General features: G+C 39.8%; 1 protein-coding gene across 6 annotated transcripts; it reads right to left on the bottom strand.

Moving 5' to 3' along the window:
* Positions 1-494: 494 nt before the first annotated feature.
* LOC125448053 (heterogeneous nuclear ribonucleoprotein H3-like) lies at positions 495-17,196 on the bottom strand. 6 transcript variants are annotated; one of them, XM_048523018.2, is made up of 12 exons: positions 17,178-17,196; positions 14,782-14,896; positions 13,192-13,347; positions 11,974-12,117; positions 8,687-8,825; positions 6,439-6,629; positions 6,131-6,229; positions 5,772-5,932; positions 5,229-5,364; positions 3,165-3,281; positions 2,042-2,149; positions 495-1,765 (listed from the first exon to the last, which is right to left on the bottom strand). In XM_048523018.2, the coding sequence occupies exons 2-12, from the start codon at positions 14,858-14,860 to the stop codon at positions 1,668-1,670; spliced, it is 1,428 nt and encodes a 475-aa protein (XP_048378975.1). In that variant the 5' UTR covers positions 14,861-14,896; positions 17,178-17,196; the 3' UTR covers positions 495-1,667. The 6 variants fall into 6 exon arrangements, with proteins under 6 accessions (XP_048378975.1, XP_059497143.1, XP_048378974.1 ...); XM_059641160.1 differs by lacking the exon at positions 17,178-17,196 and adding an exon at positions 16,952-16,970; XM_048523017.2 differs by lacking the exon at positions 17,178-17,196 and adding an exon at positions 16,818-16,865.
* Positions 17,197-17,346: the final 150 nt, after the last annotated feature.

Raw genomic sequence — 17,346 nt, forward strand, 5'->3', positions numbered from 1 at the left:
AAGACCTGCTGTATAGAGCAACTTAAGGAGTTCAACACAGTCATTCATCCCACTGCACGTGCACCAATATTACACAAGCAATCTGATGTGACCCATTGCACTAGATCTCACCCAGTTGTGACAATATCTATCAAACTAAAACTAGTAATTCTTCTGTACCATCTAAAAACAGTGCATTTCAAAATTGTGAAATGTTTCTCCATGTGACCTTGAATTTATTCCCCCTAGTTACTTTATACCTTTTCTCACCTATATTCATTCAGCCCTTCATGAAAAATATCGTGTATACTAATGGGCTATTTATAGTAACCCTGTGCAATTCACATCTGTAAATAAAATCTACAGCTTCACCCTCTAAATCTCCACTTCTCCAGGCAAAGTCTATTGCACAAATGTGAAGTTGGCAATCATGTACACAAGTTCAGGGATGAGCTAAAACCCCACATCAGCAATCTTACCCTTTAAAGCCCTGAATAAAGTTTGTCCTGTTCACATTTTTCTGAAATTACTCTTTATTATATTCACCATTAGAAATGTACAGTAAGTCATCTTTCACATATGTTGAAAAAAGTACAGGTTTCAGAAGCTGCACATTCAAGTGTCAAGGTCAATATGTCCCACTGAACAAAACATGGTAACCAAAACACCACCTTTCAGCATGGAATGCAGGTATTCCTCTCATTTTTAAAACTACACTGCTAACAGTCAAAAAATTAAGAATCAAGGTTAAAAACGATGTGAACCAGACATACTTTTAAAAAAACTAACTGTCGAAGAAAACATGTTCGCTTGGATTTCCAATAGCAACACTTAAGAATATACGCTGGAGGAACTGACAGCTCAACATCGTTTTAAACACCATGTATCTGCTTCTTCATTTTTAATCTGCATTCCACAAGTCATAACAAGAAAATATGCCAACTGAGAACCTCACAGTTAGCTGTTAAAGTTAGCTTGAGGGGGCCATAGAAGTGAACACAACAACAAAAAGATGCAAAACTTGAACTTGGAACAGTATTTGCAGTTGTGGTCTAATTAGCAAGTAATGGGACAATGGCTTATGAAGACGTAACTGTAAGATGTTCTACCAGATGTCCATAACCGCACATTTCTACATGTGACATTCAACCTCAAACTGAACAAAGTGTGGACATTTTGGTGGTGGTCCTCCGGCTAAGACCACAGAAGGAAGTTAAATCTCTCCCAGTTTCATTTTTAAATGGTACCACCGAAGTTAAAAAAAATTCACAATCACACAACTTGCTCATCTGAGAAGGTTTTAAAAGATGATCCAATGTTAGATTTAGTTTAGTTAAAATAATAATGTAAGAATTCATCGAAAGAAGGCTTTGAACCAGATGTTTACTTTGATTTGCCACATTCACTTAAGTCCAAAATTATCAAAGAAGTAGTTAACTCTTCATCAGGTCTCACACCTGAAGCTTCAAACAATGTTACCCAAGCCTGGGCAAACATGGGTTTTACACCAAAACATGTAAAAAAATAAAAAGAATTGCAAAGTAGCTCTATTAGTAAAAATATTACTGCTTTTGGTATTGAAGAAAACAAACAGCAACACTGCTGCATTGGTCATCCATTATGAAATTGTGGCAGAGTTTGGGTTCTTGAAGCTTCTGGCTCATGGCCTGATGAGCATAATTTTAAGTTTACATTCTCCATCCAGCCATGCTTGTATCTATATTGCCCATTCCCATGTGCTGATTTGGATTGCTCGAATATCCACCTCCTCCCATACCACCATAACCTGCAATTAGGAGAAAAAAAAACTGTTTAGAACTACCTCCCACATTTTGTATTAACAAACTTCAAAGCGCCAATATTACATTCAGCAGGTGTATTAGATTTGTGTAAAACAAAGAATTAATCCGAGATAAATTGTCACCAATTATTCATTTCACACAAAGTTACCTATTAAGAGGACAAATGTGATAAATTCTCCCAAAGCTTTTAATTTCCCAAATAAAGCATCTCATCCACACGTAGGGACCAAAGCTTTTGTAACATACACAGCTGCACTTACCAAATCCACGCGCATTTCCAGGATTTCCATATCCACCATAGCTATTGCCCATATTACCGTAGCTATTTCCCATAGCCTGGGTGTTATGACCATAGCCCCCTTGATTGCCTGTGGATCAACAGAAAATGCACACTTTCATTTATCGCTCTTCCCCCATAATGAACCAATAACAGACACTCTCTGACTAAAGCACTATCATTTGTCTACATTCAGCAATCAAGCACTCAAATCACTAGGCATCAATATTGCCCAGAACTATTTGCATGGAGGCTGCAAGTCAAATCCTCTTTCCTTCAGGGGGCAGATAATGGAGCATAGCTGACAGCATAGTACTGGGGGTAAAATGACCCCCCCACACTAACATCATGATTCCAATAAAATGCCACTTTGCTATTTCTGCTGAAACCAAGCAAAAAGAATTCTAGAGAGATTATCTTCATAAACCATGGCTATCTGCATCCATTACATAAAAATCAAACAGCAAATGCTTACATCTAGCAGTCAGAAATCACACACAGGTAGTTTCTATCTGAGGGTGCAATCACAAAACCTTTCTCCAAAACAGAAGGAAATTCAGCACTACTTCAGACAACAACTTTTTTTTTGGGGGGGGGGGGGGGGGGGGGGGGGGGGGGAGAGGAGAAGAGAGAGAAACAGTTAATCAATCTCATGAAATCATGATATAATTCATCATGACATAATCCATGTAGCACCCATCCCTCCACCACCTGTTCCTCCCAGATCAGTGTTTAATTCTGTTAGCACGAGCAAAATGGTCACTGGGGAGCTAACATTCCCCTTTTTCCAAGTGTCTCTATCTATAACCTGCCTAGGATGGTTATGGAGATAATAAGGTGGAGAGCCAGATGAACACAAGCAGCAGAGGAGCAGGAAGGCTGACGTTTCGGGCCTAGACCATCTGGTCAGCACTATCCCTCCAGTTTTTGGCCTATGCAGGAAATGATCATGGCTGAACTAACGATGGTGAACCATTTCATGTACAAAACCCGAACTAAAAGCTGTACGCCAACTCACAGGCACAAGGCACACCGTAAACAAAAAAGACAATATCAAGTGTGGCATCAGCAAAAACAGACAGACAGTCAGAATCTGAGAAAGTTACCTGCTGCATAATGGTCCATACTCATGCCCATTGCACCCATTCTGTGATTTCCATAGCCACCAGGCCCACCTCCCATGTTGGCAGTTGAATCCAGGAACAATTCAATATATCTGTGTTCTAAGAAGTAAATTAGAAGAAGTTAGCAAGGGCACAATTTCCCACTCAGTGACATCAGCAAACAATTTCAAAATAAGGAAGATGACTAAACCAGTTAACTCATATCCATAAAATTAAGTCTTTCCACAACACTTATGGGATAGAAGTAAAATACACAGTTTGAGGTCAGTCTCAGTGGTGAATTATAAGAGTGAATTTAGCTGATAAGCTCATTAGACTAAATGAGTTGCAGTTATAAAGAGCAGTTGAACAGAGGAGACTGGTGAAGGGGGAGGAATATGGTTGAAATGCATCAAGCAACAAGGGGCACAGATAGGGTGGACAGCAAGAAACATGACTCCTTGAAGAAAGCATCAAATGTTTGGGGGCATAGATTTAAGCCAAAACGGCAGGTTTACTGGCAATTTAAAGAAAAATATTTTCGCCCAGAGGGTAGATGGTGAACTCCAGTTTGCCACTAAGGGTGGTAATGAGCAAGTGTGACACCAAGGCATAAAAGGCTACAGGCCAAGTGTAGAAAAATGCTGCAAGAACAGTTGTGTGTTTGCTTGCATCTGGCGTAGGTGCAGTGGGCTGAAGGGCCCACAACAGCTCTATGACCAAGGTGAACATTTCACTGAGAAGGAATACAGCTATGATACAAAACAGTTCATTAACTGTAATCTCAGGCATAGACACCTAGAAAACTTTAAGGAGACTCAATGGCAATTGTTGAAATCTTTGGTCCTGTATTCCTTTTAAATTTGGTACCTAAAAGTGCGCAGTTGACTTACCATTTTATTTCTGTGGTTCTTAACTGGAAAAAAATTATGTATTTCTTCAAAATCTCACGTCTCGTTCGTGAGACTGGTGAATGAGTTCAACCAATTTTAATGAGGGAAAAGGTACAATCTGCGATAGCCAACTAAGGAGGTGAAATGGCACGAGCAATTTCATTGATCAACATTTGACTGTAGTCATGTTATAAATAGTTAAAAATGCGGTAACGAATTAACCATTTACTTTGATGAACTAAGTTGGGATCAATAGTAACAATCTTAGTTACAATGTTCACATTTCCATTGTGACAGGGATAGTGACAGAGGAAACATTTTAAAATTAGATGATCATTTTCCTACAAATTAATAAACGTTGCACTGAATGGTCTTAAAGCCATCTGGGGAGGCAGAAACGAAACCACCGTAAATTGAAGTGAAGCCAAATAACAAACGAAACATGTTACCGGGAGCCCAAAAGAAGTTTCCCTGAAAAGGAACCACCACTTTAAAAAAAGTGCTATAGCTGTTGTAGTTGCGTGCGTCGTGGTTCTTACCAGACTCCTTTTAGTAAATTTGTCACGGTGAAAGCTTGGACATGCATGTCCTGATGCATCTTAGTATAAAACGGAAGTTTAATTTCTTGATAGGTAAATGTGAAAATGAAAAAAGTTAAATACCTCTAAGATTAACTATGTTGCTGACATAAGCTTTTAGTGTTTTTTGAGCACAAATGGATTTTACCAGGACTGGAGGGTTCGAGTTATCAAAAACAGGCTGGGATTTTTAAAACGCCCCCACCCCGTGCAGCAGTTTGACGTGTGACCTTATACAGGCTCTGAAAAATCATGAGGCGCCGGGCAAATGTTTTTTCCCCTTGAGTGGGGAAGTTCAAAACTAGCAAGAGGTTTCAGGTGAGAGTGGAAAGATCTAAAGAGACCCAAGGGATAACTTATTCACACAGAAGGTAGTGCATAACTGGAACGAGCTGCCCGATGAAGTGGTCAAGGCAGGTAACAGTTACAACTTGTAAAAAGACGTTTGGACAAGTACCTAAATAGGAACAGTTTTGAGGGATATGGGCCAAATGTAGAAACAGGATTAATTTACTTTAGGAAGCATGGTCGGCATGAGCAGGTTGGACCAAAGGGTCTGTTTCCGTGCCTTATGATTATGACACTGAACTACTTACGCATGTGGGCTTTATCTTTCGACATAGCTGCAACTGCATCTTCATGAGTAGCAAACTCGACATCAGCCTCTCCAGTGAGTCGACCATCAGAGCCATATTCAAAATTTATCTTTACAGGAATCAGCGGTGAAAAGAACTACAAGGAATATAATGGTACAGTTGTTAACACAAGAATAAAAGCAGATTCCTTAGTTATTTCCTCAAACTAAAACCAAAACATCCTTTTTTTTTTACAGTAACGAGTGCTATGGGTCCAAGAGAAAGCAATGATTTTGTGAAGCTTTGTACTATGTAGCATTTACATCAGGAACCAAATGCTAATTTTCATACCTTCCCACAATATGTTCTATATCCATCACGGGCTCTGGTTTGTCAAATGAAAAGCTATCACAAGAACTGTTATCATCTTCTCTGCTTTTAAACTGCATTTTAAAATATTCAAAGATAGATTGCTCCCACCTCAAATAAACATAATTGAAAGCCATAACCTACACCTCCGACAAAATAAACACATGAATCCAATTTCTGACAAGTCACACTTACATCTGCAACATCTCCTTCAGAAGCTCTGAAAGGTAATCCCCTCATGTGTACATAATGACCTGTACCATTCTGAAATAGGGGACCAGCATCGCCTGCTCCACCGTAACCACGACTGCCCATGCCTAGATGGCAATAATGTTCAGTTACACACCTGTATATGTCTGTATGAACAAGTTTTCCAACATTAATATATCAGTTCAAACACTTGGCGTGCAACTAATTTGTAATTAGTCTAATTCAGGAAGTAAGAGACATTCTATTGTGATGTCAACACAGTATATTAAAAACACCAACCAAATATCAGCCAATTACCTTCCCCTCTCAAGCAAACATATGGACCAGGAACATCCTTGCCCTACCTCTATCCATCATTCCACCACCTCTGGCATTGTGTCCATATCCATCACGTCCATAACCGTAGTTATCATTATAACCGTAATCATCAAAGTTGCCATAACCTAGGGAGAACAAACAAACAGGCTGGCTTGAACTAAAAGATGGACCAGACCGGAGTTCTAACCCCTCAATTTTTGAAACCTAAGCTTTTAGATCTAAAAGCCAAGTTAGAAGTGCATTACAAATCTAATTCATGCATCTGAAAAGCATTATACAAAGTCTTTGCATTCAAGTATTCATAAACTTGAAAGAAGTCTATCCATGCTCCTACCTCCACCATAGCCAGCTCCTCTACGTGCGCGATCAAACATGTCTCCTCTCATGGGCCCTGGACCACCGTAGCCAGTTCTTGCACCTCCCATTGGTCTGTCGTAGGGTCCTGGCCGCTGACCCATTAACCTTCTTGGTGGATCATGAAAAGCTCGAACTTCACCTCTACTGCTCCTGAAGATTTCAATATACCTAAACAGCCACAAATGATATATTTACGTCTTGCCTTTGACAATTCATGTTCATCACTAAACACGCTGACATCATGATTGCAGATTTCTCTGGTAAAAAGACAAAATTCAGTCACTTGCCCTGAACACACATCCCAGAATGGAATTAGCAATTTAGAAACTGGCTCTTTTTAAAAAAAAAGTGTCCACATTCATGGGAGATGTTTCCACCATTCATTTTGGAACCAGGCTGAAGTGTCAAACCCTACAGCTTGGCTCTAAAAAACAAGGAATGTACTTTACACCATAGCTCATTAAGATGCTTTGGCAGTTGCTTTACGAAAATGGCAACTTTAAACACATTCACACAACAAACATAATTCATAGGCAAATCAAACTTTTCAAATGCATCCAACAGGTGTATGCCAGCATTATTAAATGAACAAGAATACCCAAGTGGCAGGTTTATCCATTATAATTGGATGATAACCTGAAACAGCCACTCAGAATTAGAAAATGCTCAGCTTGTAAATCAGTTCATGACATCTCTGAGAATGCATCACCTAATTAACTTTTCACCAGAGCAATCTGCCTACTTTATCTTAAAAAAAACACTAGGCACAGTCAATTTGTCAAATATAGCAGCTATTTAATTTTTGCATTAATGTGTCATTTACATATAAAATGTCTGACTTGCTGTGGCAAAATTTGAAGCATAGGAACCAGTTACATGAGGTAACTACAGGTTGTTTCATTGTTGGATGTTCATGAACCGGACGTCAATAAAAAGGAATATTCACCTGCATCTCATTGCAGTGGTGAAATTTTTTAAACTACCCAAGAGCACAGCAAATTGTTTGCCAAAACATGTGTTACATAATTTGACCAAGTTGCATCTGTCAAGCGCATGTTCCATCTTTAAGTTCCAGTGATTACTGTGACTGCCTGGTTTCCAATGACTAGGAGAAACCTGACTGCAAGCAGACAGTTGGCTGCTCAATATGGTTAGAGAAATTATACCATCAGACTATGCATCCAACGAAAGCAATCAATATGATTGCTCAACTCAACTCCAGGTTTGATTAAGGAATATATGTTTCCACAAGAGCAGCTATAGACAATGCAATCTCAGTGTCTGTCTCAGAATTCTGGAATCCCCACCAGCCCCCAAGTGCCATCCAATACCAGAGGCTCAAGGAAGTTGAAGGTTTGGTGGGACACTGAAACGAAAACAAAACACAAATTTGACACAGTCACTGCATCTGAGCAACCTGTAATCTTTGGTACTGTTCTCTTCATAACTCCCAACGAGATTAATTTTCAAGCTATGTGCAAACGAGACATCAAGTCAGACATTTTAAATACAAAGTTTAGTGCAAGATATCAGAGATATAACACAAGCATTTGGGACTAATTTCACCAATTAGCTATTAATACCGACGCTTCTGAACGCGAATCTGAATACTGATTTCAGTGCAATGCTTTTCGACTGGAAAATAGAATAGTTAAAATATCAGCAAACCTAGTAGTCTTCACCTTCCCATTAGGTGAGATGAAGACAAACACATGGAATGCTGTGTGCTTCAAGCACAAAATGATAAATTAGTGAAGTGGGGTAGGGGGAGAAAATGTCCCACAATTGTGACATTACTTTGTAAATGTTACAGTTTAATTTGAAACTGCACTTTGGATGTGTAATTTAATTAATCCAAATGTTTGAACACATTACTTCAAAATTGAATCAAATTGAAGCAATTCAAATTGCAAACATTTACATCCATGATCATCCTAACTGCAAGGCCCTCTCTAGAGAATCAATCTTCACAAACTTGGGACTGAAGGGCAAATGCTGCCCTGGTTTGTCATTTATTGCCAAACAATTTTGAAGTCACATATAGAGGGCCCAGCAGCATAGGACATCATTTTGACAATTTTGAAAAAAAAATCAGTTGAGTCCCCACTCAAGTTTTCCAATGGTGTGTGGGAGGTTCGACTATTGTCTCTGCAAGAACAGATGAATTCTGCAACCTGAACAAGTGGGCTTAAAGACATATGAGCCACCCTTCCGTCCATCCCCACCTGTGCCCTATTCTTTCCTTGTGTTTCCCCAGTGCTTTTTCAGCTATCTCCTTTGATGCAAACTGCACGAAGGCTTCCCCCGTGCTTCTCCCCTGGTAGTCCACCGGCAATGTTATCCCATTTGGCACGATTTCCAACCCTTCAACCCAAGGACAAATACCCCACAAGGGGAACAATATTAAAAATTGAAACATTCCTACTTATGCACATACTACAGCATATCAATATTGAGTACTGATATCAGAATTGACTAATGAGACAAACAGCTGCAGAATGCTCTTTAAATAAAGCAAAGATCCAACAAAAAAAAACAAAAACAAAGGCCAGCTAAGCTTGCACATTTTTAAAAAAACCAATGCTTGTACAAATAGGGGCAGGACAACATTGTTGCTTTAGCCAATGTTAGCAACATGCATTAAATTCTAAGAAATAACTAATCATGACCATAATCAGCAAGTTACTGTGGTCATTCAAATTGGTTCACTTTTACACCTATAATGGAAACCAACATGACCGTCAAACATTAAAACTTCAGTGGTACAACTAATTTTAAGGCATGATTAACTTGTCCTTGTTTTTTAGGCAACTCGAATTAGTGAACAAAGTACAACTACACAGGTAATTACATTTCAGCTCACTTGTGTCACCAGGATTAAGAGTGTCTGGACACAAAATCCCAGTTTACAATTCCAATTGAGAAGTTAAGAGTCTCTCACTGTTTGTTAATGAAGAAAAACAAATTGCAATTTTATCTACTTCACACCAAAACTCAGGACTATTTGCAAGCAGATGAATAAAATCCCACCTCACTCTCAGTGTACAGTCTACACAAACTGAAGGTGGCTTAACAGAACCTCTTCAGTGTCATTTGCTGGCTGGTAACTGCCCATCATATCATCTGACAATTATTCTGATTAACAGCCTACAATACTTTTGGTTTTAATAAAATCAAGAAAGCAATTAATACAACAATTTTAAATTCATAAATAAGCATGCAATTAAGTAACTACATTGACTGCAGCAACTTCAACTACTTTTCTCTACATAATCCTTGTTCTTAGTGACGGAATCCAGTAGTTGCAAAAAACAGTTTAAACTGTACAAATAGCAAAGAGCACGAAGCTCCAGTATCTCACAAACAAATCAGGATCCTTTTTGCTTTAGGTAATTAGCAATGTGCAGCCTGTGCATTCACCAAGCAAACTCTGCATCAATACACCAATTTAGCATGGTCTTAAAATATAAGAGTCCATTTACATAACACGCTGCAAGTTACTGACTGTGAAGAAACGTTAAGGGTACCAAACCAGTTGCTGTCCCAAACAGCTAGGTGACTACATCATACCAAACTGAACTTGACTCCAATGAAGCCTGACTTTTCTACTGCTTTTAGTCAAGACAAGAGACATTTACTGCAACTTAAATTCAAGTTAAGTTGTCTACCTAACTCCTGATACAGGAAACCTATGGTAGATCTACAATGCATCAGCAGGCTGAATCCAAACAGTCGCTGGATGTCACAACCTGGGGGAAACATAGTTTTTTTTAAACTGCTACTCCAGATTCATATTTCATCCCAGCCAGTATCCTTACTTGCTCCCTCTGACCAATCAGATAGGGTTAAATGAGACAAGGACTGCATTTGCTCAGAGGTCCACACTGTGGTCAAAAATTTTGCCAACGCTCACCATGAAGCTTCATGCACGAGAATTAGCCTTGTAAACGCATACATGAAATTAACTTCATTCGGAGGTGCAATCTTTTACAAAAAAAAGACAAAGCATCATAAGGGACTTTTTTTTGAAGGTTAGATAAGGTTAATTGGATGAATAACGAGGGATTTTGTTCCGATTCCTGTAAACTTCTGGTCCAGTTATCAATTCTTCACAGCCAGTAACCGCAGTGAATTGTAGTGCTGAGACATCAGTAGCACAACTTAAAATCTTAACATTTTGTATACAAGTAGAAACTGTTAAGGAAACAAAACAACCCAATTGAAAAGGGGAGAGACACCAATTTTAGGGTTTCATCCCTTTTATGGGTAATCCCACTTTATAAGCATGAGAAGCCGAGGGCAGGCAGGCAGGCAACATAGCCATACAGACAATGGCTGGAGCCGCAATAATCCAGGTCACAATTCCTCTGTATCTAAGAGGTGACCGGCCTCTGGTGAATACATCCCAACACTGGAAAACGTGGGTTTGGAAACTCCATTGGAATGGCAAGCACATGCCTGCATCCACCACTCCATGGTGCAACACAACAAATGCCAAATTACAGCATGACTGTATCGTCTGAACCCAAAAATTTAACTCTACTATACACAAAAATGCTTAAGGAATAGTTTTGAATACCAGCACCACTGCTCAAGCCAAAATCATTATAATAGTATTATATACACTTATGAAATATTACTAGTGCTAAGCTTGAGCTGACAAACTGAAAAATTCTAAACCAATTGAGGTCTCACAATTGAATGGGTTAATTACTGCAGTTAACATTTCCCAATTAGTAACTGCACATGAAGTTACCGGAACACGATTCTAAACTATTCCTTCAAAGAAGTTGTCAAGGATGATGAATTTTGATATTACAGGCTCACAAGATTGGACTCAAGGATTATCTTCTTTAGAACAAAAAGCCATTCTCATCATTAAAATGGAAAAACCAAAAGGGTCTAATTTTAAGTGACAGCCCAATGTACCTTTTGGAAAAAAAAAGTAAATATTTGCTAGCTTTGTCAGCAAAAGCAACCAACACCCCAAAGGTTCATCTTTAAACACTAGAACAGTTTGGTAACTTGGTGCAACAAGGTTTGCTGGGACCATGGAGCTAACTAGTGATCCTTGACCAAAACTGCAATCAAAACCCCCACCAACACACTATTTTCTTTAGTGATGTTGAAAACAGTGGCATTTCTTAATTACCAAAATTGTCTTTATTCTAAGTCACGATGCTAAGCTTTAAAACAAACATTTTAACCACTGTTTTTGTTAAAACACTTTTTGGAACAAAAAACCCTTGTGCCCAATACTATGTGCCATTCTACTAAGTCACATTTATAATTTGGTTATTCCACCCCCTTCATCTACAGAAAATAGAAATAAAACAGCTGTGTACACGAACACTGAACACAAACAGCCACTGGAGAGGCTACCCAATATGTTCCCAAATCTATTGTTAAATAAAGTAAAATCGACATTACACTTATTGCCCCTACCCACATCAGACCCACAAGCCCAAATACTTGGTTCCAGTATTGGAGAAAGTGACAAATTAAGATGTACCTGTGAAAAACTGCAAAATTTCCTCTTTACTGCAGCCAAAGGGCAAGCCCCTGAGGCGCACTGTTCCATCGCTCGTGGACTCAGTTTGGTTTGGGTTAGCATGTTTTAGCGCCCAGTCCATTTCAGAGGCTTTAGTTTCAAACACTGTAAACACAAGTTACAAATACTAACAAAAACGAACATGTTGCAGGTTTGTCTGTCAAATACTGAAAGAGGACAACATGGATGAAGTCACTCCCCATGCCATGCACTGCAATATTATTTTCAGAAAACCACAGCTGACAAAAGAAAATTAAAATTGCACCTGTCTGCATTTTTCAATATTGTCCCAGCTACTCAAATTTTCTGCATTAATATTACTAAAAAGAAAGATGTTCGTTGTTTAGCAGACCACTGCTCTTTTTGAGAGCTTAGGCACAAAGTTTTCCCTGTTCACCCTTAGTGTTTAATAGAAGCAAAAAGACAGGAAATCTGAAATGAACACAATGGGATGGATTAATTCATGAAGTCTGGCAGCAGCTGAGAGATCACTTTACTGGGTCCTGGAGCTACACCGATAACATCAGTCTCGGTCTCCAGAGATGCAGTCAGAACTGGGTTCCTCCAGCACATTGACTATTGCCTTAACAGTCTCTTGCTTACTGACATACTCTGCAAAGCCCACACGTTAGGACACAGTCATGAGGACTGAAAACCATACCCCACCACAAACTTCAGCTGATTCAATTAACTTTCCAACACAAGGACCAACAGCAAAACACGACAAAGCAAGAGCATTCACACGCAAAATTTCAGCTCTCACCAGTCATTACGTCTTGGACCAGAATAAGATGTGAGTCTCTGCAGCGAAAAGCTTGCTAACTATCTGAGGTATGCAAGTAGAGGTCTATAGCATTGAGGAGTTTTCAGTCTTGGAAGCTACGTAGAATTCAGTACAAAGATGACAGTTTGAATCATAAATCTGGAACTGATGCCAATCAGGAGGGCGGAAGAGAGGAATGCATGAAGAAACATCCTCAACAAGTTATTGTACTCCCCCAGAAGTGAAATGCTTAGGGTTCCTTACATAAAAAAAGCTTTTCTTTCAGTTCTTCCTCCTCTAACTGTGCAGTCCACCGCCACCAACACCCCCCCACAACTACCACAAGATACAAAAACCTGCTACATAAAACCAACAAATACCTGTCACACCGAGTGATGGTTTGAAATGTCACGCACCTTCAATGTATCGATGGCCCATGCTTTCTCGGTCTTTCGCAAGGGCACGTTTTACATCCTCATCACTTTCCAGCTGAACAAAGGCTTCACCACTCGGGCGGCCTTCTCTTAAATAGGTGAAGTGTATTCCAGCAGTTCCATTTAATATCTTGCAATCTAAAAGCAGCACACATGACAAACTGATTTTTTTCCTTGTACTAAACAGTAACGTGTGGTGGGGTGGGAGGCTTGGGAAGCAGGACAAGATTTAAAAATAGCAAAGGCATTGGTGAATAGAAATGTTAAAATGGTACAAGGCACCATCTTAAATGCACGTCAAAACTTAAAATGTCAGTTTCCAGCAAACCAAATCATTAACTTCAGCATCTCCAACTGCATACTTCACGCTACAAAGCACAGCAAAATCTTCCAAAACAAATACAGCACATGTTCATTGCCTTCTGTTGGGAGATCAGGAGTCTAACAAAAGTTATTTGAGTTTTCAACTTTTCAAACACTGTTTCAATTACCACTGACAAGCAGCAGGGCAGGCTCTAGTTCCGTTTTGAATTTGGGTATTTAATTCAATGACACCCAAGACATCAGAGCCAGTTCAAATTTCACTTGGTTTGCATACACAACAACACCGATTTGATAAAGTGTCAACTGATTGTCATCTTTGTTAACGACAGTCAAGGAAAGACTGCATGAGCATTAACCAATGACATTAATCAAACGGAACAAAGTGGAAAAAGTAAAACCCTTGTCCCCAAACCACTAAAAAAAATGATAAATTGTTCTATGACACCACCATTATAGATTTTAGATCAGTCACTGGGACCGATCACTCAAGCTATGAAAATGACAAGTCATTAGCCTCCATTTTAAAAAAAAAATGGACTGTCAAAATATAACAGAGGATCAGATTCACAGAATAGGGCAGAGCTCCCTTGCTTCAGGAAACAAAAGCTAACAGACAGCCACTGATAATAAAATGTGAGGCTGGATGAACACAGCAGGCCAAGCAGCATCTCAGGAGCACAAAAGCTGACGTTTCGGGCCTAGACCCTTCATCAGAGCCACTGATAAACTGAATATGAAATTCAGAAAAACATCTTAACCAAACAGAGGCTATATATATATTTTTTAAAATTAGTTAAATAGCACCTTCCATGGTAGTTCCCACCCCAAGAGCTTTCCCTAGGCATGGCTGCAACTTTTGACAAATTCAAGTTTAACATGAACCTCAGTTTTAATGATACTCCCAGCAAAATAAAAGAACATGTTAAAAAAAAAATCAGCAATTAAAGTGTGAACAAACAGTGCCACAACAGTTCTTCTCAGGTACATAACAATACAGTGCCTAGAGACAAAAAAAACTGCTTAACACACTTCAGCATGCTTCAAAAAAACAATTACATGAAGTTTATAAAAGAAAGCAAGTTTATCCATTAACTCCTGACTCTCAGATTCAGGAGGTACCTGAGACTCGTGACATTCTGTACTATTTCTGAAATTGATTCCCTAAATGTGAGACTTGAATCTTTTAATTCACAACTTCAAAATTCTACTCTTCCTTAAAGCCTTATCATTCAGATGAATTCACAAAACCTGAAAAGAAGCGTAACACTTCATCAGCAGTGCAAGACCACGGAAGTCCACGGACACGGACAACAAAATCTTCATCCATCGTAACTGTCTATAACAGATCTCTCCGCACGAAAGCCTGAAAAACATGACAAAAAAAAACAATTACAAAGAGACTAGAGTGCAATACAACAGGATTTTATCTTTTCAACTCATGAACATTCAGCTGTAACATCTGCTCATACAGACCACACCACAAATTTTAAATATGCACACTTAAAAATTTTCAGAGAAAGCATTTACACAAGACATGGAAAAAAGTTACCCTCTCAACACTTGATCCTACCACCTAATCAACAAGGAAAACTTTCTAGCAACCACAAACGTAACACACTACAACCAACTTACCTTGTAACAGCAGAAATTCACAATATGCAATAGCCTAGTGGTATTACTGGCAAACTTTTAATCCAGAAACTCATGTTCTTCTAAGCCAAATCAAATTCCTCCAGGGCAAATTGTGGATTGTGAATTCAATGAAGAATCTGAAATTGAAGGTCCCCCCCCCAACCACTGGAAAGTAGGAGATCAAGTGATGACTTTACAGACCATATATAAAATCATGAGGGGTATAAGTAAAGTGAATGGCAAATGTTTCTTCCATAGGGTGGGAGATTTCAAAACTGGGGCATACTTTTACAGTGAAGGGAGAAAGATTTAAAAACGACACAAGTCTTTTGGTTTACAAACGCACAAGTGTGGGTCCTGTATGGAATAGACCTTCAGAGGAAGTGGGGGATGCAGATACATTTACAACGTCCTAAAAACATTTGGGTAAGTACATGAATAAGAAATCCTTGGCCAGACATGCCTCGAGCATAGGAGGGGTAGTTTTATTTGGGACTATCGTCAGAATGGCCTGGTTGGTCCAAAGGGTCTGTTCTCATGCTGTACGATGGCCGTGAAATCATGTTTATCCGATGATCGACATATCTGGTCCACTTTTAGGAAAGGACAACTGTCACTGGCGTCTAGCATTCAAGTTATTCCAGACCCACAGCAACAGCCCTCTGTTCAGTGATAGCTCCGGATGGGCAGTAAATGTCGACCTAACCAGAGAAGCCCACATTATTAGGGGGAAAAAAAACAAAATATCTACAGCCAAATTCACTCAGTAAACAACTGGTCTTCCAAAACGTGACATGATCCAACTTCTGCGTGACCTGATTGGGAATTCTGACGTGAAATTTGTTGGGAAGTCTCAAATCATTTGCGTTTGCCCCAAACCATTAACTTGACCAATCCTGACAACAGAGTACGAAGAGACTGCGTGTAACCCGCGCAAGGCAAGGGCAAGGGAAAGGGTAATACCCCATCGCCCACTCCGAGGAAGAACAAGGAACGAAAACATGCTGAACAAACAACACATCTGGAGCCATCTCCCGATGGACAAACTAGAGTTAACAGCGAGTCCAAAAGCACCTCTGAAAGCAGACTGGTGGCAAGCCCGGGAGGCAAACACCAGCTAAGGAAACCATCGCGGAGACAAACACAACGAGCTGGCTGAGGCACCCCGGTTCACTCAACCGGGCTACCATCAAAACTCGAATCTGAATACCAATGAAACTTAAGTTATTTTTCCCTTCAACCACGGACAAAGATAGAAAGAGAGATAAAATGCCCGCCATTCCCATCTTCAAAAGTAAATAAAAGTCGAACGAAAATAACTCGAGAACCAAACAGCGCCAAAAACCGCCACCTGCGTCCATTACAAAACAAACGGACCCCGTCAACGAACGCGATTAAAATGGCGACCGCGCTTCACAACGGCCTCGTGTTCCAATATCACCACCACACCCGTCCCGTTCTCCCCCAACCCCGCCTTTCTTCTACACTCTTGAAGTCTCAACTCCCATGATAAAGTATGATAGGGCGTACGCAATAATTTCAAGAACGAAACGCCTGAAGACTAGTCGGATACGTGACGGTTGGTAGACAATGAAGTGACGGTCAGAAGTGAAGCGATCCTTTTCTCTCTGTCTCTCACTCTCTCCTTTTACCTGCGACTCGCCTCAACAGCACGACAGCGCCTACTAACGTCATCCGCCGGAAACAAACGGAATTGTGCCGTCAAACCCCTCCCCCCTCGCCTTCATGAACATTTACAACTTTCCAGCGAATCATTCATACCCACCCAGTGAACGACAGACAAAAAGAAACAAACAAGGACGGTGGTCGTCTCGACTTTTTTGTTTAGGAAATATTGGTTTGTTCCTAAGTATTTATTTTAAAAAACTGCAGCAGCCCATGCCGATTGGTTACAGCGACCGAAACCTCGGCCAGCCATTCGCTCCTCCGCACGTCAATTAAATTTCACGGCTTCTTTTGTCGCATGAATGAAAATACATTTCTTGCCTTACTGAGTTTGAAATGAAGATCGTGCAGATGAATAGAACTTGAGTTTTCTGTTAACAGCATGGGGAGGTGGTATTTTCCTAACGGTCGTCCCGCCCTTTATCACCGTTCATTGGTTTGTAGAACCAAACGGCCGTTAGGGGCAGTGGCCCTGACATTGATTGGTTAATTCCA

This window comes from Stegostoma tigrinum, chromosome 40 (genome assembly GCF_030684315.1).
Source record: "Stegostoma tigrinum isolate sSteTig4 chromosome 40, sSteTig4.hap1, whole genome shotgun sequence".
NCBI lineage: Eukaryota > Metazoa > Chordata > Chondrichthyes > Orectolobiformes > Stegostomatidae > Stegostoma > Stegostoma tigrinum.

What these genes read in the sequence shown, in the direction of transcription:
- LOC125448053 (XM_048523018.2), bottom strand. Translation starts at nt 14,860, where the DNA reads ATGGATGAAGATTTTGTTGTCCGTGTCCGTGGACTTCCGTGGTCTTGC. An exon ending in AGGAGCTGGCTATGGTGGAG is followed by an intron (nt 6,230 to 6,438) that starts GTAGGAGCATGG and finishes TGTTCTCCCTAG; the next exon opens with GTTATGGCAACTTTGATGAT. An exon ending in TATGGACCATTATGCAGCAG is followed by an intron (nt 2,150 to 3,164) that starts GTAACTTTCTCA and finishes GTTGATCCACAG; the next exon opens with GCAATCAAGGGGGCTATGGT.